The 24766-nt window shown below is 38.3% G+C and overlaps 1 protein-coding gene across 3 annotated transcripts in view; it reads left to right on the top strand.

The window, feature by feature from the left end:
* The window catches only part of MLLT10 (MLLT10 histone lysine methyltransferase DOT1L cofactor), a 129665-nt gene that overhangs the window by 83145 nt on the left and 21754 nt on the right, over positions 1-24766 (top strand). For all 3 annotated transcript variants that reach the window (XM_080382345.1, XM_080382343.1, XM_080382344.1), the window contains one exon: positions 10827-11005. In XM_080382345.1, coding sequence (XP_080238471.1) covers positions 10827-11005 — 179 coding nt within the window. The remainder of the gene's footprint in view (positions 1-10826; positions 11006-24766) is intronic.

Raw genomic sequence — 24766 nt, 5'->3', positions numbered from 1 at the left:
AGAGCCTTTTTGCTGTTTAATGTTGAAGAGGGGTAGGTTCACAACAGAGTGCATAATAGAAATTGATGGAACGCCATTTGTGATGACTTCTTTCCACATTGCACCACTTCTTTTTAAACTGATTGTGTATTCCTGACTGCAGCATAGAAGTTGCAAGGGCAGAGGAAAGTGGTTACTTAATGTTATATGCTTTCGTGTCAAGCAATAGTAATGTTTTGTATGACTCATTATTGTGGGACAGTATAGTGTTAGCTACATGTCTGTTTTAGAACAGCGTTTGGACAGGATTTTTTCATCTAATCCACCTTTTGTGTGTGTGTGTGTGTGTTTTATCTACCTTCCCATGTTTCTCTAAGTGAGATTTTAAAGTTGGTTACTTCTGCCCCCACCCCCCAATCTTGCAGGGTTTTTTTTTGCATACTCTTTGTTTTGACAAAAGCATGTATATAGGTGAAATCAGTGCGGGTAGGTAGACATTTTGATACTATGAACAGCAAGGAAAGATCTTACCATATGTGTACAGGATGAAAAGAAAGTATTCAAACTTGAGATAAATATTTAAATATAGGAAGATCATCTACTCCAACAGCATATTCAGATTTGAGTCAGATAATGCTGAGGACTGTAAGGGTCATTGTCTGTAAGAGTTTTGATGGAGGCAGTGTATCAGGAGCTTGTTTTTTCATTGCACTGTGTAAGCGGGCTGCACATCACCAAGAAAGTACCAAAAAGAAAAAACAGGGAGTTTTGGTTTGAGTGGAGATAAACACAGGTTTTGAGCAGAGAGGTTCATTTGCTAGTTATGCTAGCATGAAGGGGAAGGTCGAAGCCTGTCAGTTGAATTTGGTGCTGACAAAATTGTAAAGGAGGAAAGGTAGTAGCTAGAGACTTCAGCCCAGTTGAAAGGGTCAGTTAAAAAAGAAGACTAGAAAACAGAGTCATGCAAGCTGTCTCCCATAAAGACATCTGTCTTACAGAAAGGAGTCAAGACACTTCAAGGCAGAAGTGGCACACTGCAGTTTTACCAGTTAGAGACTTAGTACTCAATGCTCTGTTTCTCAGTTTTATGGTCAACTTCTTATATTTTTTCATGCTTTTTAAAAAACTTGTTTGAAAAAACCTGAAGCATTGCAGTTGAGAGATGTAAAGTTTTCACTGCTATTCGGTGTGTGATGACTTTGTGCTTTGTCCTTCTCAGTCTTACTCTGGACCTTACAGTCCAACTTTTTTGACTTGACCTTGAAGTCTCATCTCCTCTGCATCATTTTTATGGGCCTACCACAGGAACGGAGGAGGAGGGTGTGCAGACATACATATCTGTTCAGGATTTTAGTGTCTGCTTTAAAAAAAGACTATGGGGAGTGATGACCTGAATGATGTTATTTTATGTTAGATCTAGCTATAAATTGTAACGGTTGGTTGTAGCCTTTCTGTGGCTACTTCTGTTCTTGCTCATTCCATCTTCTGTCTGTTTTATTTCTTCCTCCTGTTCCTGTTTTCAGGTCTCTGAGCTTCTTCTGTCTTATGCTAATTTGTGAGTTGCAGTGAGGAGAGGTGGTAGCACAGAACAGACATTTGCCATGCCAGTCCTAGCGCTGTGGTCGTCGTTAGAAGACAGCGCATTTCCAAAGAAACTTTTCAGTTCTGTAGCCCTGGCCTCCACATCAATGCAGGCAAAATTTAGTGTATACGGTATGATTTTTTTTTTTTTTAACAAGACAAACTACTCAGAATCTGTACTGAGCATGAATGAGTTAAAGTTTTTGAATCTAGTCCAAATTGGGCAGGCGTTTAGTGTTGATAAAAAGGCATCTGCCTATATTGAAGCATGGGGACAGTAGTGCTTGGCTAAACCACATTAAGTTTAAAAAAAGGAAGAATAAAAGAAGAGCAAATTACAAAGTCATCTTGAAATAGTTCCTTTATGCACATTTTTTTTAGAGTATTGAATATTGGAGTGCTATTGTTCAGTTGTCAAATATTACAACCTTAAGTATAACTACCTGTCCATGAGTTTCTGTAATACCACTTTAAAGCTTTAGTTGTTGCTAATGACAGCTATGTGTAGTGTTTCAGCAGTCTGGGCAACAGCTGTGCCCCACCACCAGAAGTAACTGATCACAACAGAATTGTCATTGTTATTTGTTAGCCTCTCTAATGGACCACTTTTTGAAAATTATGGCTCAGTCAAGCATCCTGCAGCATGCCTTCAAAGACACCAACTTCAGATCACTGGAATGCAAAAGAGAGAACTTTTGAAGCAGAAACTCCTGTAAAAGACTGTTTTATTAATACTGGAGAGGAATCTGGTACTTCCAGTGACTCACTATTTCAGCACTGAGATAGATTGCTGTCACAGTGGTTTGAAGCTATGGCAGGTTTTCGGAGATCTTAAGGAAACACATTAAGTTCTCTTGGGAAGTCATTAAGGAATGTAGATCCCAAGTGTCATGCTCTTGCTCCAGAATACTCATTTAGTGAACCTAAACGTGCTTTGTTTTTAGTATGTCATGTTAAAGTAACTTAGGCTTGTATGTCTTGGCTCACCGTGACAAAAGTTTAAATCTAAATAAAAGTTAGGATCTTTACTTATCAATTGTTCTTCCATATTAACTTTTTCTTCTTGCAAAGATACTTCTGTTCTGTGACACACTTGAACGACAGGTCTTTCCTGTAGTTCTGAGCATATGTGTCTCAGGTATGATCATGGAGCTCTTTTATCTTACTGATGTTATTCTAGAAAAGTACTTCAAAACTTCTTGAATCAGACTAGAATAAGTATGAAATTCTTAATGTGTCTTATTTAATAAAGCTGAATTTATTATATACGTGAACATTAAAGAGACCGTTATAAAGCATCTCAAAGATTATTTTTTTCTCTGGGGGATCAGAACAACTGGAGGAACTAAATGAAAGGATAGTTGTCCATGTATTGTCCCTGTTTTCCACTCCCACCCCCCAAAAAAAGACCACACAGTTTAAATGAGGTATAATTTTGCTGTGAGACATGGTATGAGAAGTTACAACTGTTCAGAAAGGATTGGAAAAAATCTGTTGGAGCAGGGTTGGAAGCAGATTTAAGGCTAATAATTACAAAGACCATTCCTCAAGCTCGAAATCCGTACATTATAGATTTCTAGAGGCTGGGAGAATCTTTTAAGAAAGTAACTGCACACTTGCCCTGTTCTTGTGCTGTTCCTTGTGCAGCTGCTGTTGGTCACTGTTGGAGATGGATATATTGGGCTAGAAAAATGATACAGTTCTTCCTGTGTTCCTAGTCCAGCGTGTGATTCATCTGTCTCCTGGTGTCGTGTTCAAGCCTGTCCTCTTGGTGAGCAAATTCACCTTGGCTGGGCTATGAAAAATGTGGATTTGAGCCCTTCTGCAGTGAGGGCTGTAGTGTAAGACCTTTAGCCGCATGGATTAATTCAAACTAGAAGCAGGCACACTCTGTCCCAGGAAGCTGTAACCTTTGACAGTGGTTTAGGCAGTTTTGAAATCTTGTACTTAAAAGCCTACCAGTGGAAATAAGTCTTAATTGAGGACTGAGCTTGATGTAAGTAACTCACATGTGTGTTTTCATGATAGTTAACTGAAACATATATACCTCACTGTTACAGTTTATTGAAGAGCGAGTTCTGTGATGCTGCTGACGTGTGGTCGTTGCTGAATGTGGGATTGAGCATGAAATAACATTGTTTGCTACAGCAAGTGGGACTAGCTGAACAGAGTAGACCATTTTGGTAGCTACGTGGATCAGTTCTGACCCTTCACCCCGTACACTGTTATCAAATATGTTTCTGTATGACTGTAGATAGCTGTCCAGTCAGGATCATGATCATAGGAATGGGAGTAGGCAGCAGAGATTGACTAAACATATTTTGCTAGCTGAGCTGTCAAGGATTTGGGGTTAATTTTAATGGAGTTTTAAGGCAGACTTCAGGTCCTTGCTGTATATGAGGATGATAGGATGATTGTTCTTAGATCACTGATTCATCATAATGTGTGATGTTGCCTTGCTGAATTGTGTTCTTCCTATGAAGGTTCTTGGTAAGTATTTTGGTCTTTGACTATAAATCCAATCTGCAGAGTATTTTCAAAGGGAAAAATTATGGCAGTCTGCCTTCTGTTGATAGATATGAAACTAGAATAGTTGTTCCATTTTGAAAGTGTGTGTAACTATTTTGTATCTTCCCTCCTCCCTTCCATCCCCAGTGGTGTATTCTTTGGAGTACTTTGGGTCTAGGAGCTTTTTTTCCTTCTACCTCATCATGGAAGGGACACAGAATGCCTTTCATGAAAGGAGGGTATTGACTCTTGATCTGTGAAATGCTGCGGTGCCTCCGTCAAAAAAGGACCCCCCAGTCACTGAAAGCGAAGGAAATGATGTCTTGTCAGGCTGCAGATCAGTAACTACCATTTTTGTGCACTTCTAGAACTGTTACTGCAGAATCTTGTAGAAATCATTGTGAAAGTAAATTCTACCACTTTGCTCATCATCAGCCAGAAAATAGCTTGATTATTTGATTCCTAGATTTGAGATTTCTTCATGAAAGAAACAGATTGGCCCTAGCATCCAAGCTATAATTTCATTGCCTCAGATGAATTGAAATAAAATATTTACTAGCTCTGTGGTTTCAAACACAACTTTCTTCTCATTTTTTAGACAATGGTGTCACAATAACCTGTTTTTATTGGCTTGTGTTTAGCATTAGATCCACTTTAGCTTATGTCCATATTACAAAATAACCAATAGTGTGGTATTTTTTCCACTACTAACATTCTACTGGAATAAAACATGTTCTTTCTTGTGTAACTAAACTTAATCAATTTTTCTGCGTGTTTATAGTTACCAATTAATGGACTTTCATACAAAAGCAGATTTTCATTTTGCTCTGTGTATGAAGTTGTCAGGGTTTTGCGGGAGACTTTTTGAGATTGCCACAGGAAGTGAAGGTACTGAAAACGTGAATATAGCTTTTGTTTTTGTAAAGAAGTTCTTGTTCTTATAACTCAAAATTTCTTTTTACTTCTGTGAATTCTACTGCAAGTCCTTTTGAGGTGGTTGTCCCTGCCCCCCTGCCCTGTGTCTGTCTGTCCTCCCCCAAGTAGAGAGGTTCTGTAGTTCTGTGCAGCTTTTGTGGGGTTGGAAGTCTACATTGCAGAGTGAAGATTAGAGGCGAAAGCCCAGCTAGAACTCAGGCTGGCCACTGCCTTAAAACGTGTTTGTAAAAACATTTTTTGTTACATTAGACACAAAAGCAGAGCCAAGGATAGTCCACATTCTTTATTGGATGGGGGGGGGGGGGGGGAAAACATTGCCACAAAGGATGAGGAAAAGGCGGAGGTACTTGATGCTTTCTTTCCCTCAGTCTTTAACAGTAAGATCAGCTTCCTTCTGGGTACTCAGCCCCCTGAGCTGGAAGACTGGGACAAGGAGGAGCAGAATGAAGTCCCCACAAGCCAGGAGGAAAGGGTTAGTGACCTGCTGCTCCACTTAGATGTGCACAAGTCTATGGGGCCGGATGGGATCCACCCAAGGGCACTGAGGGAGCTGGCAGAGGAGCTTGCCAAGCCACTCTCCGTCATTTATCGACAGTCCTGGCTGGCTAACCAGGGAGGTCCCAGAAGACTGGAGGTCAGCCAATGTGATGCCCATCTACAGGAAGGGCAGGAAGGAGGATCTGGGGAGCTACAGGCCTGGCAGCCTGATCTTGGTACCGGGGAAGGCTGTGGAGCAGGTCATCCTGAGCTCCGTCACACGGCACGGGCAGGACAACCAGGGGATCAGGCCCAGCCAGCGCGGGGTTACGACAGGCAGGTCCTGCCCGACTAACATGGTCTCCTTCTGTGACAAGGTGACCCGCTCAGTGGGTGAAGAAAAGGCTGTGGATGTTTGTTGTCTGCTTGGACCTCAGTAAAGCCTTTGACACCGTTTCCCACAGCGTTCTCCTGGAGACGCTGGCTGCTCGGGGCTTGGATATGCGAGCTCTGCGCTGGGAGAAACCTGGCTGGCTGGCCGGGCCCAAGGAGCGGTGGTGACCGGAGTCAAACGCCGTTGGTGGCCGGTCACAGGTGGTGTCCCCCAGGGCTCAGTACTGGGGCCAGTCCTGTTTAATCTCTTCATCCATGATCTATCGAGTGCCCCCTCAGCCAGTTTGCAGAGGGCACCAAGTGGGGGGAGTGTTGATCTGCTGGGGGGCAGGAGGCTCTGCAGGGGGGTCTGGGCAGGCCGGGCCCATGGCAGAGGCCAGCTGTAGGAGGTTCAACAGGGAGAAGTGCCGGGTCCTGCACTGGGGACACAACAGCCCCACGCAGCGCTACGGGCTGGGGAAGGGTGGCTGGGAAGCTGCTGGGCAGTGGAGGACCCGGTGGTGTTGGTCAACAGCCGGCTGAACGTGGGCCAGCAGTGTGCCCAGGTGGCCAAGAAGGCCAACAGCATCCTGGCTTGTGTCAGGAATAGTGTGGCCAGCAGGGCCAGGGAAGGGATTGTCCCCCTGTGCTCTGCACTGGTGAGGTCGCACCTCAAATACCGTGTTCAGTTTTGGGCCCCTCACTACAAGGCAGACATTGAGGTGCTGGAGCATGTCCAGAGAAGGGGAACAGAGCTGGTGAAGAGTCTTTCGCACAGGTCCTAAGAGGAGCGGCTGAGGGAATGGGGTTTTCGTCTGGAGAAAAGGAGGAGGCTCAGAGGGGCTGTTACTACTCTCTACAACTACCTGAAGGAGGCTGTAGTGAGGTGGGTGTCAGTCTCTTCTCCCAAGTAATAAGCGATAGGACAAGAGGAGATGGCCTCAAGCTACCCCAGGTGAGGTTTAGATTGGGTATTAGGAAACATTTCTTCACTGAAAGGGTTGTCAAGCACTGGAACAGGCTGTCCAGGGATGTGTTTGAGTCACCATCCCTAGAGATAGTCAAAAGACAGGTAGACATAGTGCTTAGTGGTGGACTTGGCAGTGCTGGATTAATGGTTGAACTTGATGATCTTAAAGGTCTTTTCCAACCTAAATGATCCTACAATTTTTTAAAAAAGTCTTTGACCATATTCTGCTTATTTCCTTAAGTTTGGCAAAATGGTAGGATCAGCAGCCTATGACAGATAACTTGAATAACTTCCTCTTTTCACAGTAGCAGGAGTTTCAAGTTACTGACTTAAAAAAGAAAATACAGTTTTATGGTAGGGAGAAAATTTTCCTAGCTTCCTAAGGAAGCAGTCTACATGTTGTCTCTTGATTTTGGCCCATAGTAAGCTTGAAGCCTGTTGTCCAATTTCAACCAAACTCTTTAAAGGAGTCTAAAATATCTGAGTCCCTGTAATAGGGACAGACAGTGTATGGGTACAAGAGTGACCACGGCTTGTTCTTGTCTCTTGCTGAACTCTGCATTCACCGGTATTGGAAGGGAATGTAAGCAAGATGAATAATGTAGGGGCTGTAGTACTATAAAATTTGAGGATTTCATTGCAAGATACAGAAATCATGGTGGGAAAGCTTAGTATATTGATACAATTTTTGAGAAGCAACACTGTTGAAAGCCAGAATTTAATCTGTTTTGTTACTACTTCTGCTCATAGAACTACTTTTTTGAGATTTTGGATAAAATCACTAAAATTGTTCTGTGTGCTACTTGGTTTATGTTGACGCACAGCTAGTTCTGACTTGAGGCTCGTTTGTTTTTCACTTTTTTATTTCCTCTATCTATTTCATCATTGCTTGTCAGCAAAAAGAATACAGGGTTTTTTCTAATCTGCATATTCTGTTCCCTCCTGTATAGTACTGCCCTTCTGTGCTAAGCAGGCAGTTATTTGTTGTCCAGAGATTTTTTTTTTTTGTAGTTGCCTTTCTTTTTATGTCTTTCACTCCGGCAATGCAGGCTATACATGTGTTTGATCCATCAGAACCTGAAACCATGTTCTGCAGCTGTGTTAGCAGTGTTAAGCACAGTCAGGCTTTACCCGAACAGTGTTATGTGCCCATTTACACCTGCAGTTAAAAACTGTGTTCTGTTTTAAAATGCTGAAGATTGTATTTAACCATGCTGTTCATGCCTCTGGCGAATTACCCAGTGCCGTTCATCATGAGCTATAGCTACTTGGCTTTTCAGTAATATGGGAAGGAATTCAAGATGGTTTGTTTGTTTTAAACATTAATGTGGTTTATAGTGATTTGTTCAGGCTTTTGTTATTATTCCTTCCTGATCCAGAAAGTGATTGATCTCTCCCAGAAGAACAACTTGATATGTTTGAACATTTTAAATATGCACTTTCTTGGCTTTCCAATATGATATGCACATAGTTTTTATACAGGTAGTTTTGAAATGGTGTGAAAATCAAGGATTTATTTGTATGTTCAGCATATAGTTCTTACTCAAATGCTTGCATGGATTAATAATATCTTGGTTGCATGACTAGTTTTAGAAGGTGCATGTACTTTATGTATTAAGTAAGGTATTGCTAAATGGAAGTACTTAGCCCAAACAGAGTGTGGAGATAGGTCATATTTGTCTTGTATTTTGCAACAGCAATAGTTTTTAATAGTATTACTACCAGCAACAAATAATAGCTTACCTATTTTCCTGCTTGTCTTTCTTTTGAAATAGTTTTATGCCCGTGATTTTATATCTGCTTGTATACCAGAATTTTATTTTTAAGAGGAAGAATAAACCTTATCATTAAAATAGAAGCAGCAGAAGCTCTGCAGTTACTAAATATGTAAGATCTTGAAAAAATAAGAAAAAAAATATCTACAATAGCTTTAAATTTTTGGAGTTGTTTTACCTTTCTGGCAAAATACCTCTCTTTTTTACTACTTCACTGTCACTGGACATTTTGTTTTTTTCCTCTCATTATCAGTGACATTTTATGAGAGTGATAGCATTTGTGGTGATGAGCTCTTGTGATTTAATCGTAAGTGTTGTGATATTTCATTGGTTTTACCCTTAAAATTCATGGTTCCTGGAGCCAGATAATTGCATGAGGATCTCATCTTTTCCGAGAATTTTCTTACATGTGTAATTCCTTGAATGCATTCAAATACAGGGAGTCAAAAATCTCATCCTTTTTATTAATTTGAAAGCAGATTTTTTTTTAAAAAATAAAATCTTTTGAGGACTTCAGGTATGTTTCGGTTTTTGTGGTTGTAATTACATCACACTTAAGAGTAGACTCAGTAGCAAGGCTTTTTGTTAATCGTGTCCATTTCGGTGGTGTGTAGGGAGAAATCTAGAGCAGAATCCACAGGATTTATTGTCTAGTTAGATGAAGCAGATATAATTGGAGAAAGGTTGTAACATACTGAACACCTTAAGAATCTTAATTACTAGTAATGCCATGCCATAACTAGATATTTTGGGATGGTGACCAAAAAAAAGGGGGGGGGGGGGGCGGGGAAGATGATGCAGGAAGGTGTGCTAAATGGAAAAAGATATGAAGGTCAGTAGAAAAATGGAGCAGGTATGGAATTGCACTATGTTGAAGGGACTGGGGAGATGATGACAAGAAGTCACTAACCTTGGTTAGGCAGGAAAAGGGTTGTTGGGATGTGTCTTCAGCTGTTTTTTCGTATCATCTTTCTCTATTGGGTCTGGCTGGTTTTCTCTTCCATTTTTCTTGACAGTAGAGGTAGAGAATTTAAGATGCATCAGTGTTTGCATATTATGTGTGGGTTTGGATGATGATAGTCTCTCTTAACTGCCTGTGCTCAGAGGGATTGCTGGGTGGCGAGTGGTGTTTTAACATTGCGTATCTTCTTACTGTCACTGCCTTCTTCAGATCATTATTTGTATGAGTGACAAACTAGCTCCACCCTTTGCCTTCTAACTGGCATTTCAGTTCTGTTGCTTTTTTTGATCTAACCATGTTCATTCTACTTCTGTTTACTCCCTGTGGCACTCTTCCTCTAACTGCAGTTCAGTGCTACCATGCTTGATATTCCTTGGCCAGCTGACAGCTCACTTATCTAATGCACGTGGAGCCTAACGGTTTCATAGACAGGTACTACTTCTTGTCCTGGGCTTCTGGTCAGTAGGGTTTTTTCCCAACCTGTATAATGAACTTTACCCTGCATGTAGATGAACAGAAGTAATGGCTTCACAGAGGGGTATGAACTCCTCCTGTTTAAATTGCTAACGTACAAGTCTGACTAATGTTAATGTATTTAGTCATTTACTTGTTGGCTGTTCTAGCAGAAATGTTAGTCAAGTATTCGTAGATCACGGGTGGAGTTTTAGTTTGTGAATAAACGAAATACCACCAGTTCTACCAGCAAATCTGAGTACTTTGTCCTCAGACTTGCTGTCAATATTTTTCTGAAAATACACAGGCAATCCTTAGTTGCCAAAATTACAGTTTTCAACAAATGTTGTTTAGAAACATTTTACCAAAGTTAAAGCATTTTTCCATTTGTATCATGTATGTTCAGTTACATAGTCTAATACTTCATTCTTTATCTACTTAATTTTTACAGTAACTCATTGTAAGAACTCTGATAGCAGACTCAGTTGAAGGCAGGCATTTTAGCCAAAAATTCTGCTACTTTTAATATTTGAGCAGTTTGTAATACACATAAATACTTGATTTATCACACATGTTTTACAAAAACTTAGAACTAAATCAATCTGTGTTCCTTGAACTGTAGAATATCAAATGATGAGAGCACTTTTATCAATCAGCATGGTTAGAATTTCAACACAGGAGCTTTCTGCATTATGTATTAAGTGATCTTGCTTGTCTTGATTAATTTTCTACTGCATATTTACATGGTTACTAGAAAACAGAGGGAGGGGGAAGAGAGAGAGATGCATGTAATTGTTTTTGTAATTTTTTGCAGGTATTTTTAGCAGCAATGATGTAGCAGTATCATTTCCAAATGCAGTATCTGGCTCAGGATCTAGCACTCCCGTTTCCAGTTCTCATTTACCTCAGCAGGCTTCAGGCCACTTGCAGCAAGTGGGAGCTCTATCACCTTCAACTGCGCCTTCTATAACTACTGTTGTTGCTGCAACTCAGGTAAACTATCAAGAGTTTAAGATAGCAAACCTTGTTTTTGACCTGCTTATTTTCAATGTTAAAAGAAACAATAATTTGTTTGGAAAATAGGTTAATAAACACTGTACTTGTTGTGAAAACGTATTAGGGGGTAGAAGTTCCCTGTAATATTACATAGTCCCATCTTTGCAGAGCACAGATTTTCAAAAATGGTCTATGGAGGTGTGTAGTAAAAGTGACTATGTTATGACTAGTAGCATAAATGCTGGTTACAATTCATCAGTGCTCTAACCAATGTCTGTTACCAGAACAATGTTTTAAGAAAGGATTTAAAAGAGGAATGTGAAGTTTGGCACACTTCATGCAAAAATGTTGGTATCAGTTAGAAAACAGAGGGGGTTTATTTGAGAGATTTGACAAATGGATAACTGTCACAGCACTCCCCAAACTGTCAAGCTGCAACAAGGTCTTACCATCTCATACCAGCATACTCTTCATGTCAGTTCCTCTGCTGCCTTCTCCTCACCCAGGGAAAGTGTTCTCTCTGCCTCTTCATTGGCCACCCAACCCCTTAACAGAAGCAGCCACAGCTGCACTTTTATCTACATCAGCCATCCCCCTGCCCTTGAAGCCAGCCCACAGCTGTATGTTATCAATGTTAATTCACCCAGCTTCATCCCTCTACAGATAAGTAAGGCTAGCCCTGGCAAAGAGGTGGCTAAGGCTGATATCTTGGTAGCAAGTGAAAGTTGACATATATGTTATAGTTTTGTATTTGAAAGGTCATACAAATGAAGATACGTAGTTCATGTTTGATGGTGAAGGGATAAGGAAGGCACTGGCACTGGAAGAGTGTAGAAGGGTGACATGAATCAGAAAAAAGTATCTTTATGGTAATATTTTGTATGACTTTATGTTGGGCAAGACTACATTTATCAAGGCAAAAGAACATGAAGTTATAGTTGTAGAGAGCCACCGTGATCAGAGTGTAAGTATGAAGGCATACTGTACTGGACATAATAGTTTTTTTATACTTCGTGTTTCTTGTGTTTTTCATTTTCTGATGGGAATCTGTTTTACAATGAATGTATCAAATACATCTTTTTTGTGTGTGCGTAGAAACAATCAACTTTTAATTTATAGAGTCTACAGTGATTTAAGATAGTGTATATAAACCTGAAGAATTGAAATCAAGCTTAATACATATGTACTTATGTGTTTGTATGTGCACACACGTGTGTGGAGTACATGTATAGCAGAAATACTATGTGCAGGCTAACACAGAATACATTTCAGTATCAAATAACATTGTTGTTATAGGTGGTAGTTCATATTTTTATGTAATTCTTCTGGACTGGTTTCCTAAAGAAATAAGGCTTGCGTTATGCCAGTGTGTCAGTGTGACTTCCATCTTGTAACTTAGGAACCTTGGTCAGTTTCACCCAAAATTGGGTGACATCTCTGTTGCACAAATTGACAGAAGCTATTTTAAAGAAATTAATTAAAAATATGATGCTTTGGCAAAGAGCCAGTGTAGCTTTTGTGAAAGGAAAGGAAATCTCAGTCAATTTGCGTTAGTGTTTTGTTTTGTTTTGTTTTTTTTTTTAAAAATCCCAAAGAGTTTTGCACACGAAAAGTCACTGAAGACGCTTAAATTGAACAGTCTAGAGATAAAGGGAGAGGTTGTGTCATAGGTTAGTAGCAGATTAAAAGACTTAAAAAACCCTAAACAAATAGATGCTCAGTTTTCACTGTGGAGATGTTTTCCATCAGAGTCATGGGAAGATCAGCCTGATGGCCTTTTGTACAGCTTGGCGTATTCATAAATGATCTAGGAAAAGGGAGCAACAGAAGCCAAGTTTGCTGATTATGCAGCAAGCTATTATGAACATCAGCTGTCACAAACTGCTGAAAGACTGCACTGACCTGTGTTGACAAGGTTGTAAGAGGGCAAATGAAATTTATATTAAAGGGAAAAAGGCAGTTTCTATTCGAAACAGATACAGTAGATATCAAAAGAGGTAGTGAACAATGGCAAGGAACAGCATCTTTAGAAGGAATGAGTAAATAGTGTAGGACTCTTGGCCTGGAAAAGAGACACTGAGGTGGGGAAGACCAAGGTCTGTAAAATCACAAATTACATGGAAAAGTTAAATTTAAGCAAGAATCATGCACCATCACTTCTATTTGTTAAACTCTGTCAGAAAATAAATGGCTTCAAAAAACAATGGGATGGAGCCCATATTTAGCAGGCATGAACAGAAATACCATAGTATTTTTTTCCTCATGTCACAAAAAGGTGAAGTATATGGAGATGCACTTTCTCTTAGTGAGAAAGTGCTTTTTCTAGCTGAACTAGAGAGCCCTCCATAGGTGAAGCGCTTAAAATTCCTGTCTTTCGTTTGTTTTTTTGGGAGATGTGTGGGTGGTTGTTGTTCCCTGCCCACCCTCCCGCCTTCTCCAGAGGAGTCACGTATCTTAAACTCAGTACCTAGCTTGTTCTCCTGTGGTCATAGATTTATTTGTCAGGATCTTATTCGCAGGTACTACCATTTAAAGTATCTTTTGGTTCTGAACTATAAAGGGGGGTTCAAATGGTGAAAAGTTTTGCTTGACAACCTTAAAAGGAGACTCCTGTGCTATAACAGAAAATTTGTGAATACCTATGCTGCTTCAGTGACACTAGGACTACATTTTGGTAACTAGTCTGCCAGCTGGAAATTGGTAAAGGCGTGGTCTCTTTTTTCAAGTGTCAACACATAAATATTTGAATTTGGGCCTTATGTCACCTGAACTATTATACGGGTATTGATATTTGAACCAAACATTGTGCCTCAGATAAGCTGTGTAGCACAACACGTCTTTAAATTATGCTGTACAACCAAGGCACCTATATTTATTGTCCCAGTCTTTGCCTTCTGTATTTCTTGTCTTCACCATTTGCAGTTAGACTGGCACTTATACTTTTTTTCTGACATCCAGTAACATCCAACAGGTAGGCAGTAGAAATTTCCAGTTGAGGCTAAATTTCTTTAAATGTCACGTTTCTGGGGGTTTTACCCTGCTGATTTATCAGTTTTGAGAGAAGCTTCCTACAAACAAGCTGTAGTCACAAGAGGTGAACAAGTCAGTTGGCTGTAAGGTCCATGGACACAGTTTTTCCTCATTCATGGGGAAAATGAGTTTACGGAGTACTTTAGCATGGAGGAGAAAGGTGGATGTCTGTGAATTTTAAAATATTAAGTGCTTTCATGTCCTGGTTGAGGCTTAGGATCAGGTGCTACTTCTGTCATTGCACCAGGCAGATTAGATACTTTTTCCTAACGTTTCAAGACTTGAAAATAGCAAGCAGATATCCCTGCTGGACGTGTCTTTGATTCATACTAAATCATGACAACCACCTGTATGTGCCTTTGTTTTTCCTGGACACTGAGAGTCTTATCCAGTTCATGAGGTCCTTGCTAGTGGTTGAAGAGACTCAGTCAAGAAAGCCTATTTTACCATGCAGTTGCTCTCCAGTTTTCATGTGGTTACCATATATGACTTGTTATACCTCAAGGGTTAGGGTTTTCCTGCTTAGTTCTGCAAATTTCACAGTGCTGTCCTCTTACTGGGCTCATGTGGATGTATTCTCCGTGTTTACCCACATCTTCACCGTGGAAGTCTACAAATAATTGTGTGCTAATGTATTTTTTTTGTGTAGTGTTCTAATTAAAGGAAAATCAACTGAGATTCTAGGTGTACATGTAGTGGTTATAAGTTAAGGTAATCTTGTGCCTCTATAGCAGACAAAAAGGAATAGTTAAAAAAGCAGGTTTTATTTAAACAATTAGTTAAAAGAGCAAGTATGACCAATCTTGGTTGCTCAGCTGTTTGGTCAGGATGGCAAGTATGCCATTGGAATAGTACTAAAAATTAGAATAGCCTCTAAGATGTGCTGCTAAGATACATTTCTTTTAAGATTTCAGCTGTTAAGTTTTCTGAGATCTTTTTTGGGCATTTGTAATTATGATTTTGGGGACATTATAAATTTGTCAACTTTTGATAGATTTTTTGCATCCTTTTTTTTAAAGCGGGGTGGTCAGAGATTCTAAAGAGAAGGTCTCAGGAATATTTTTTTTCCATATAATTAATCTCAATATTGGCTGAAGTACTTTGACTAGGAGGTTATGGTAGACATGTAATACAGAGAACTTTGTTTATAGTATTAAGAAAACTTTCAAGCAATTGAAAGCAAGTGTCCTAAAGTGAGAAAATTAGATAATACTACTGTGCCTTTTGTTACTTTTTAGGAACTGCTATGCCCATATAAAACTTAAGTGATTAAAACTTTTTCCTTCAACAACTAAATAACACTGATTTTAAATCTTCAAAAAAACCCCCACCGCCTTGAAGATCCTGGATTTTGATTCTCCCATTCTGTTGTCTAGTATGATGGTTCCCATACTGTGGTTTTAGTTCATTTGTTTTTAAGACAAAAACACAGTATGGGCCTTGTTGCAACTACTTCTTCTTTTGTGTCTCATTTTCTCTCTCAAGCTACTAATAATTTTTACTCCAATCTAATAAATCCAGAAGAGATTATTAGCTTATGTTTCATGCTGTGCCGTAACTGTATTTAAATGCTGGTATTCCTCACCAGGTGGGAATCAGTGGTCTAGTAAAAATGCCACTTGCTGGAAATTCAGAATTTTTGCATCCTGTTCCTCTTTTTTTATATCTTGGGCGTAGCCTCAGATAGGATATGCTGCTTAAATCAGTGAAGTTCTATTAGCATAACAATGCATTTAACAATTGCAAGAATATAGGAAGAAGGGAATACATGCGAATAAGGTACAGCCCACACAACTATTTACTCCTGGTTTTCTGTGAATTGATCCTCTTGAAGTGTTTGCCTGTACTGCTGGTTTTGCATGTGACAGCAAATTACTGTATCCCAAAGTACAGTCTTTTCTCTCAGAAGCGTGTCTTTTAACTTTTGCGTGGATGTTAATGTATGCTCTGTTGTTGAGAAAAATCACTTTCTTGCATTTGGATTTTGAACATTGTCTTCATTTTTCCTTGTTAAGCCAAGTAACAAGTTGCACCACTCCAAGGTCCTTTGCTCAGTTTTTATCTTGGAGATTTCCTTGTATGTAATGTATGTTGCTGTTATGTTCTATAACAGCTTGCGTAACTGCTCTTTCTGATGTTATTCTTAGTGATTAATATATGTTCATAAAAAAAGCAGTGACCTGGGTGCTTCTGTATCTGTTGGTATGATACAGCAAGATTTGTTTTCTTCTCCTCAGGAAATGGTGGTTGTTAGATTCAAAAATTATGATTTATTTATTTATTTTTTAAATTTTTCACTTAGTAGATTTAATGTTTTGTAATTAAATGTTTGCTGCTTTGGCCGAAATTGAGATTGGAATTGGTTGAGCTATCTCTGTTCTTTCTGATGACTTAAATGAGTGAAATTACCCTACTAGTGCTCTGTGGCCATTTGTTTCCAAGGCCTTTATGGTCCAAATACAGGATTAGACTGCAGAAATGCAAGTAAAGGTTTTTGACTGGGTTTTCTTCCTGTTGTTGATATTTAACGCCATCTCTCAGACTGTATTCCTTTTAAGGGAAAAAAAAAGCATTTAAGTATATTATCTCATTTCAGCAGTATTTTTAGTGGGAGTGGAAATGGTATGTAGTGGTTTCTTTAAGACATACAGCCTTTTATTTTAAACATATGTAGCTCATTGACTCTTTGGTGCTGGTATGATATGATTCAGTAGTGTATGATCTTTACATTATTGTAATCTCAGTTTATTCAGAATTTTTCAGGATTTATTCTTATTCTGGAAATTTAATGTGATAAAATTGTGACTGTAGATTTTTTTTTCTTCTATGTGATGGTATCTGTGCTCTTAATGACTGTATTAAGCACATCTGTGAGATAGTTTCAAGCAATATTGCACATATTTGTCACTGAACTGTTTTACAGATACAATCCAAAAGATAGAGAAAAAAATGGTTTTTGTCAGTGGATGATTCTTCTTTTTTTTTTTTTAGCTGTTTTTCCTCCTCTGCAGCTTCTGTTTTACTTTCTTTCTAAGTTCCCATCTCTTACTTTTGCCACAGAAGCAGCTAATAAATAGAAGGAAAAGGACAAGAAATACTTGTAACAGCAGTCCTTATGGCTTACACAGAGATAGGGAAACTGAATAGTGCTGTTCGATACTCTTTTTAGTCCAGGATTTATTTGTGATGGCATGAGGGGTCCACTTCAACATGGTGTAATGAACTACTGCCTCCATGGTGGAGATGTGATAATTGGGAAGGTAGGTGCTGCTGCTCAGTTGCAATTTTAAGTGAAATAAGTTTGCTTTAATCACTTCCCTGATCCCTTCTGAAGTTCGTTTGGCTTTACTCTCTGTGGGAGCAGTAGGGTTTTATTTAGTATTCATATAGCGGTGGTTATTCTCCTTTGTCTGATCCAGTTTTTAGAGCGAGATAAGGCTTATTTTTTTTTTTAATAGATTTGGAGTTATTTGTTAACAATACAGGAATGTGAAAGCTCAGGAATCCTGAGCTCTTTTCAGATTCTTAGATTCTGAATGTAGGGCACCTTATATTTCAGATGCTTCTATCCTGTGGTTTTTATTTTCTCACTTACTGAATTAGTCTAGTCCCTAATTTTGGATCTCTGTAGTCCCCTGCCTTTTTTCCACATCACTAGTTTGCAGTGGTTTTGGTTTCCTGTTTTAGTGGTTATTTTCTTGTGATAGTTTAAGTCTGCTCATTATTTTGCATGCTATCAAGAGAACTCTTTTCTCCTTTCAGTTTTCTTTTCTGGCACCCACAGGAAAATAAGTGAAAATACAGGAAAAAGGAACTTTATTCTTAGTTCTTGTCTCTATCAACAGGGAAGTTAGAAGCAGTTTTTGGAGCAATCTTATCTATACCTTCTGAAACAGGTGGAATTATGAGGGAATTTAAGTGTATGTTTTCAGCAAGTAGTCTTTGAAAATTCAAGTTAAGAGGGTTTTTTGCAAGTCTTCAGGACGGGGGGAATTTGGGCATTTTTGTAGGACAGTGAAATGCACATACCTGATTGATATTGCTGGTGATTTTGCAGTTGTAGTCTCAGATTACGGGTGTCATAATCTTGAATGTAGTAGGGCTGAGGAAGATACTCCTCTGTCCACTTGTGTTTTCCAGTCTTGCTGGTTTCTTCTTCTTGGTGGTTTTTTTTTTTTTTTTTAAATTTGTTTTTGTTAATACATATTCGACTCAAAGTAAATGTGAGGAGGGAAGGAAAGTTTCAAGTTAAGCATCTGAAGTTTGCTAGAGCTGGGCAGGTGAAAGTGTAAATCCATTTAAGGAAAGTTTCTGGGCCATCCTCTCTGGCTGCTGTAGAAAATGGTAGGTCTATTCTTTGGGGGGTAGAATGAATACGTGAAAAAAGACAAATTGTCCTCAGTTCTAGGACATTGGGATGTGACAGATGTGACTATCTCAGACTTCAGGTCACCTGCACTAGAGGGTTGACTGCTTAAGTGAGCTTCCTGCTTCCCTCCCAGAGTTACACGTCACAACCATGTGTAATGGCTGAAGTTAAGAGTTTAGTGTATTGGATCAGAACATCTTAAGACTTAAAACTGGAGACTTTGAAATATTCAATCTCAACAAATTTATTTAAGCCATAATCCTTTCTTGCAATGCAAAGGAACTTGCCCTAATTATGGTGGGTTACATTAGACATGTAATCAGAGATGATTTCCATAACTTGGGAAGATGCTTACTCTCTTTCTACATTTTTTTCAGGCAACTTCCTGAAGTCTGTTTCTTAATACAGAAATAGTTGAGATGTTGAATGCCAGAATAGCTCTTATGAAGTCCAGAGTGCAGATAGTATAGATTTCTACTGCTTGTCTGAAAAGCTAGTACCAGGTAGGTGCCTCGTAGTGAAACCTCTCACTCCTTAGAAATCAGTCATTTATGTAAAACATAGACAACACTTAATGTTTTGCTAATTTTTTCCAAAATGTGCTTCTTCTGGTGACATCATGACATCAGGTCATACCAGTCTTTTTGCTGATACCAATTCATTTGATGTAATCTAGAGGCGAGTGACCTTCCCATGCAGATAAACAGTATGTTTTGCAAGTTCTGCTAGTTCATTTTTTTTAAGTTCAATTTATACATTACCATACAGTGTGTGGCATATTGATGCTTGCTTTGTTTTGTGTGGGTTTTTTTAAAGATCCGACATAAAAATAGCAGGTTTTAGAAATTTGTGGTCAGTTTAGTTGTATTTTCTGCATTTGTCTTCAGAAAGATGATTAGTACTACCTTAAATATGAGTGGTAATTAGGAAGAGAGTAATAAAACATCTGGAGATTATAATTGCATGGTTTAAGCAGGATGCTTCCAGAAAATGGAAATAATATCCTTACTCCAGTACTATAATTCTCTAATCGATAGAAATGGTGGATACATGAAAACCAATTAACATATTTTATATGACTGCCAAAACACCTCTTGATGATAAGATCTCTCAAAAGGCGTTCCTACCCACTGGGTCAAAGGCAGAATGTCAACATGGATCACGGACTGTTTGGATGCTGAAACTACTCTGTTCTTGTTACCTCAGAACTTTAAGAAAAAAAATATAAAAGGAAAAGCAAGCACATCCAGTACAAAAAGAAATAATTTTTAATAGAATATGTTGCTCATCCTTGGGACTCATTGCCACAGGAAACTGCCAGCGCCAGTAGATTTAGAAAGTGTGCTAAATGCATCCCTCAGTGTGATGTTGTAGACAGTGGGGTTTGGTATTGTGGTGCGAGATGTCACTGCAAAATAGTGACTTTCCTTCCAAAACCACTAAACCGTGTTTGTGTCACTGCCGGTTAAATTTAAGAGTCTTGCAAAATTAAAAATGTAAAAGAACCATGCAACTAAAGGGTTTTCCATCTAAATTTTCTTGTTTGTCACTTAAAGGCTGTTTTAATTCCTTGTTACTTCTAGGCAAAACTGGTAAAAATAGAATTTTCTTCTCATTCAATGTAACTGAGGATTTTTGGGGTGGGGGTGGAGGAGAGTAGCGAGGAGGAAGAATTTACAGCCAGAGGGAAAATTCCTTCCAACATGTGACTCAACTAGAAGAACAAAGGAATCATAGTTGCAAGTAATCTAGTATTTAGCCCAATTAAAATATCTTTACTTTTTGTATTTTCCTCTTGCTTCATTAAGAATGTCTTTGCGTCGACTTAAGCAATATACAGGTAGTCTGAAAGGCAGTTGCATGATTTTGCGCAGTGCTGCATGCTGAGACAACTGCATCAATGTTTCAGTCTAGCAATAAATGTTTTCTGCCTTCAAGCTGAAGCTTATTTAGCTTGGCTTATCTGGTGCTGCTGTAGCAACCATCAGTCTCCAGGCAACTGAGGCACATTGACCTCTTCGTTGAACTGAGTGTAGCACTACTTCAATTTAGCTGCCTGAGACAATAGTAATGGTGTTGAATGTGAAAAACGTGAAATTTTCTAGTCTGTATGCAATGAAAAGAATAATAAAAAATATTTAGATGAAACGAAATCTTGTTCAAGTCAAACCTAAACATTTGAAGTTTGCATGGTGTATGCTTTGTTGTAAGCTGCTAAGTTCGTTGCTGAGGCAGTATCCTTATAGGCCTTGTATAAAATGTTGAGGATCTTGCAAGAGTTTTTACACAGCAGGAATTCTGCTACTGTAGGTGTTTGTTTCATCACTTAAATAGCAAAGACTATTGCTGTTTATTTAGAAAGTTAAAATGTCAGTGTTTGTGAATAAGTGGCTGATGCTTATTACTATTTTTGAAATTATAGATGATCTTTAAAGTAGTTATTTTTCTCTCAGATCCATTATTTGCCATTTAAAAAGTGTCTGGCTTTCTCTGGAATGCTCATGTAAAGAAAATAGATTACTGCGTGGGTATACAGGGTTTGTTTCCTGATCAAGCCATTCTTTCTGCTGGTCAATATGAGAGTGAAATTGTCGTTTCTGATATATAGGTTAACATTCTTAAGGAAAACGGATTCTTGAGTAAGACACTGCTTCCATTGTCTATGTAGAGCAGATACAGGTTAAGTGCTATGAAGACAGAGGTGGATGGAAAGGATGGAGGAACAGACTTGGGGTAAAAGGGATTTGTGTTGAAATGATAGCTCTGTTTTCACTTAGGTTTGTGGGGGAGGAGGAGGAATCCCAGGGTCTTATCTCTGTAAAGCTTTTTTTTTTTTTTTAAAAATATTAAAAAGGCATAACAAAACAAACAGAAATCCCCCCTCTGAATGAGGTAGCATTCTAGTAAGTGTTTGTATAAGTCTTTTTTTGTGTCTAGTTCATAAATAAATAGATATTAATTGGTTAAAATTTTATATAATATCCAGCTTAGTTAACATGGAAGAGATGAGTAAATGGGTAGTACAGTTGGGGTTATAGCTTTTTCACATTATTGGAAGACAGGCCTTCTACCCATGTGGTTTTTAATGACTTGATGTGCCCTTGTTGTACACTGGGCAGAGGTATAAATTAGTTTCTGTAGGTGTGCCATTAATTTTTCATTTTGCCTTTCAAATCCCACTGTGTTTCCTAGTTGCATTCATTCATGCCTTTCTTGGAATATATTTGAGTGCTGCTGTTTGAAGGTTAGATGGGTTCGTTTAACTGAAGGATTTATTTGTGCGTTTAATCAAAACAATTGATTCTCAAAGACAGTATTTGATTATTTGCTTGTTCATAACAAGAGTCTTCATTACAGCTCGAAGTTCAAAGTATTTATTTTTGCTAGTAACATAAAAAGTACTAATGATGTGAATAATGTATCCATAGGATGATTTTACATGTCATGTATACGGTTTCCTGACAGATTTTAATTATAATAATTTGTACATGTAATTAATGTTCTGTTTGATGGAAAAGTTGCTTTTTTCTTTGAAGATATCATAAACCCTTTTTCTGATTTAATTTTAACTTTTCCAGCCTCCTAATTAAGCTTTTCAGTTAAATCTTGTATTTCAGCCAGTTAGTGAAAACTTCCATTGTAAAATTGCACCTTGATAATCTGTTTTAAAAAAACCTGGAACTTTAAGGACTTTAGAGTGCTTGGATGGTAATGGTAGCAGTATGGAACGGGTTATCTTTTCAATCCCAGTATTGCTTTTGTGAGTGAATAAAAGGCTACAGTGGCTGTTTGGGGTTGATTCACATTGGTGATGTACATACAATAGTAGGTGAGGTTAGCTGTAAAAAGTACACTTCCCACTTTGTCATCAATAATGCTGTAGGCCAGTTTAGTTGAGAAGTCAATATAGTTTGCCTGAAAATTAGTTTCATAAGTTCAACTTACAGCTAGGAAAGACAAAATATGAATTAAATAGTGTGAATGAAAGTACCTGTTTAAAATATATAAGTAGGCTTTATCATGCTGCATTTTAACATTTATTTGGTGTTGTGCTAGTTGTTTTGAGAAGTCCTATGATGGTTTTCAGAAGAAATGTGGAAACTGTTTTTTAAGGATTTTCTGTGTTATCGTCAATTCCATCTGTATTTCTTGGAATATAGGAAAATAAACAGGAATTTGGAAATTTATTTCATTGGAAACAAGGTCTAGATAAGATTTCTAAGCAAATTCCATATTTGTGGCAAAAATATTCGCGAGTTGTGCTGCAGCAAGTGATGCGTGAAAAGTTGATGTAGCAGAACTTCCTCTTGGGCTTCCTAGAAATTTGGTTGTATTGCTGCATTAACCACAGCCTGACCACCTTCTGCGGGCGTATACAGCCATCCCAGATGAGCAGCTACACAGAATTCAGAGAAGGCAAATGATATGTGTAGCAGTGGTTCCCCCACATCTCCTAAATGAAATTAAAGATGGTACTATAAGTACTGCAAGAGTAAAAGGAAGCACATTCTTCCCAAGTAAACAGCACTTAATACCCAAGTAAAGCCAACTGTCACATGCTCCCCATAGCATAACTGGCCTTAATATTTCTAGGGATAAAAATCACTTTTCTGCACTTGTCCAGATTAAGCTAGGAAACATAAGGCCAGGCTGCTTTTGCTGCTGTCACGTGATAGGCAGCTCTTTTAACTTCTCAAGAAGGGCAGTTTGTTTATATATATGTTTATTACCTATTATTTATTATCATCATGTATGCAGCATTAATATGTTTGAATATTTAAGCTCATTTAATTGCAGTGCGGTTTTAATTTTGATGTTATTTTCAATAGTACATTGTTCAGATAAATGTTGCTTGCCATTGACCAAAATACATCAGTTTAAGATAACTTCTAGATTAAGTAAGCTGATGTTAATATCTGGTGTAGTGCTAGAATTTTCTTGCGTGTTTCATGAAGCTAGACAACTGCATGGAAAACATTAGTAACATCTTCTCAGAAGTATAGCAGAATAGCTCACAGAAAATTAGTTTTAAACTTCATCTGCATTTAATTTTTTGCTCCTGTTTTCAGTAATAGTTGGCCATAAGAAGTAGTTGCTGGTGATTTCTAGTGCTCTTGATTTCTTTACTTCATGTTAATAGGAGCAAGGGGTAGTTTTGCACTTTCTGTCACAGCATTGGGCTGTGATGAAGAAACCTAATATAATTGGTAAATGGTACAACCCTAGCCACATTAATCTGGTACTCATACTTCAAGAGATACAGACAGTGCAGGAGCAATGATATGTTTTTATTTTAAACAAGAAATAAAAATAACCTTTGAAGTTATTGTTGACAAATAGATATTGGCTGAAGTAGGTCATGAGATGATCTGTCACTAATTGTAAAGCATCATCATAATGGTGGTATAATGTAGCAAAGCTACAATATAGCAATGATTATTTTTAAAGCAGAGGGGAAAAGGGATGTGGATTGGATGTAAACTGATTAAGAAGCCGTCTTGGAATTGGTTGTTCTGGCCATCCTTGTTGTCCTATCATGAAAGGAGGAGCCTTCAGTGATGGTTTAACTACAATTAAATCCCTCCCCTTTCTTTATGGAAACTCGACTGTAGGCATTTCAGCATTAGCCTAAACAATGGTTTTGAATATGTTAAGCCCCTAACAATTAGGGAGCAGTTTGGGGCATTGAATAATGTGGAATGATGCAATTGAACCTGACAGCTTCAACAGTCAGCCTACTCATGGGACCCGAAAGTTGTTCACACTTGGTTTCATCTCTCATCACACGCTGAGTATTAAAACCTTACTGGTGTGGAGCTGAGACAGAAATGAGGCCTGTTATCAGAAAATATTTCATAGCATAAAATTTGAAAGGAACAGGGGAATAGGCATGCTTAAAGGTTCTCAAATTGTTGAGACCTAACCTAATTGCATACAACAAAGTATTGTCTCATTTTTCTCCCCTTTGGTTTTCCTGCTTAAAGAACATGTAACTTCTGAAATGAAGAAACTTTTCCCTGGAAATTTAAGTAAATGTTCAGTTATGAATGCAAATAGTTGTCAACTTGGGAAACTTTATAGTCATACTGTTACAGTAAAATACCATTTTGGAGTGGTGCAAACAGATACAAAACTATTTTAAATATTTCAGAGGCTATTTATATGTATATATGAGTTAACTAAATTTAACTTGCAAGTCTCATTCTTTAATTAGAAGAATATACTTGCATTTTCTTTCTGTAGAGCCAAGTGGTTTTAAGCATCAATCAAATATCAATCATTTATTCTTACTGCATTTGGGCATTCTGTGAATTACAGTGTATCTTCCTTCTGTGCTGCTCTGCTGCTTATTGCTTTTC

Source organism: Falco punctatus (assembly GCF_963210335.1).
Source record: "Falco punctatus genome assembly, chromosome: 4".
Classification (NCBI taxonomy): domain Eukaryota; kingdom Metazoa; phylum Chordata; class Aves; order Falconiformes; family Falconidae; genus Falco; species Falco punctatus.
The sequence above is the reverse complement of the archived record's forward strand: the minus strand, read 5'-3'. Positions and strand labels throughout refer to the sequence as shown.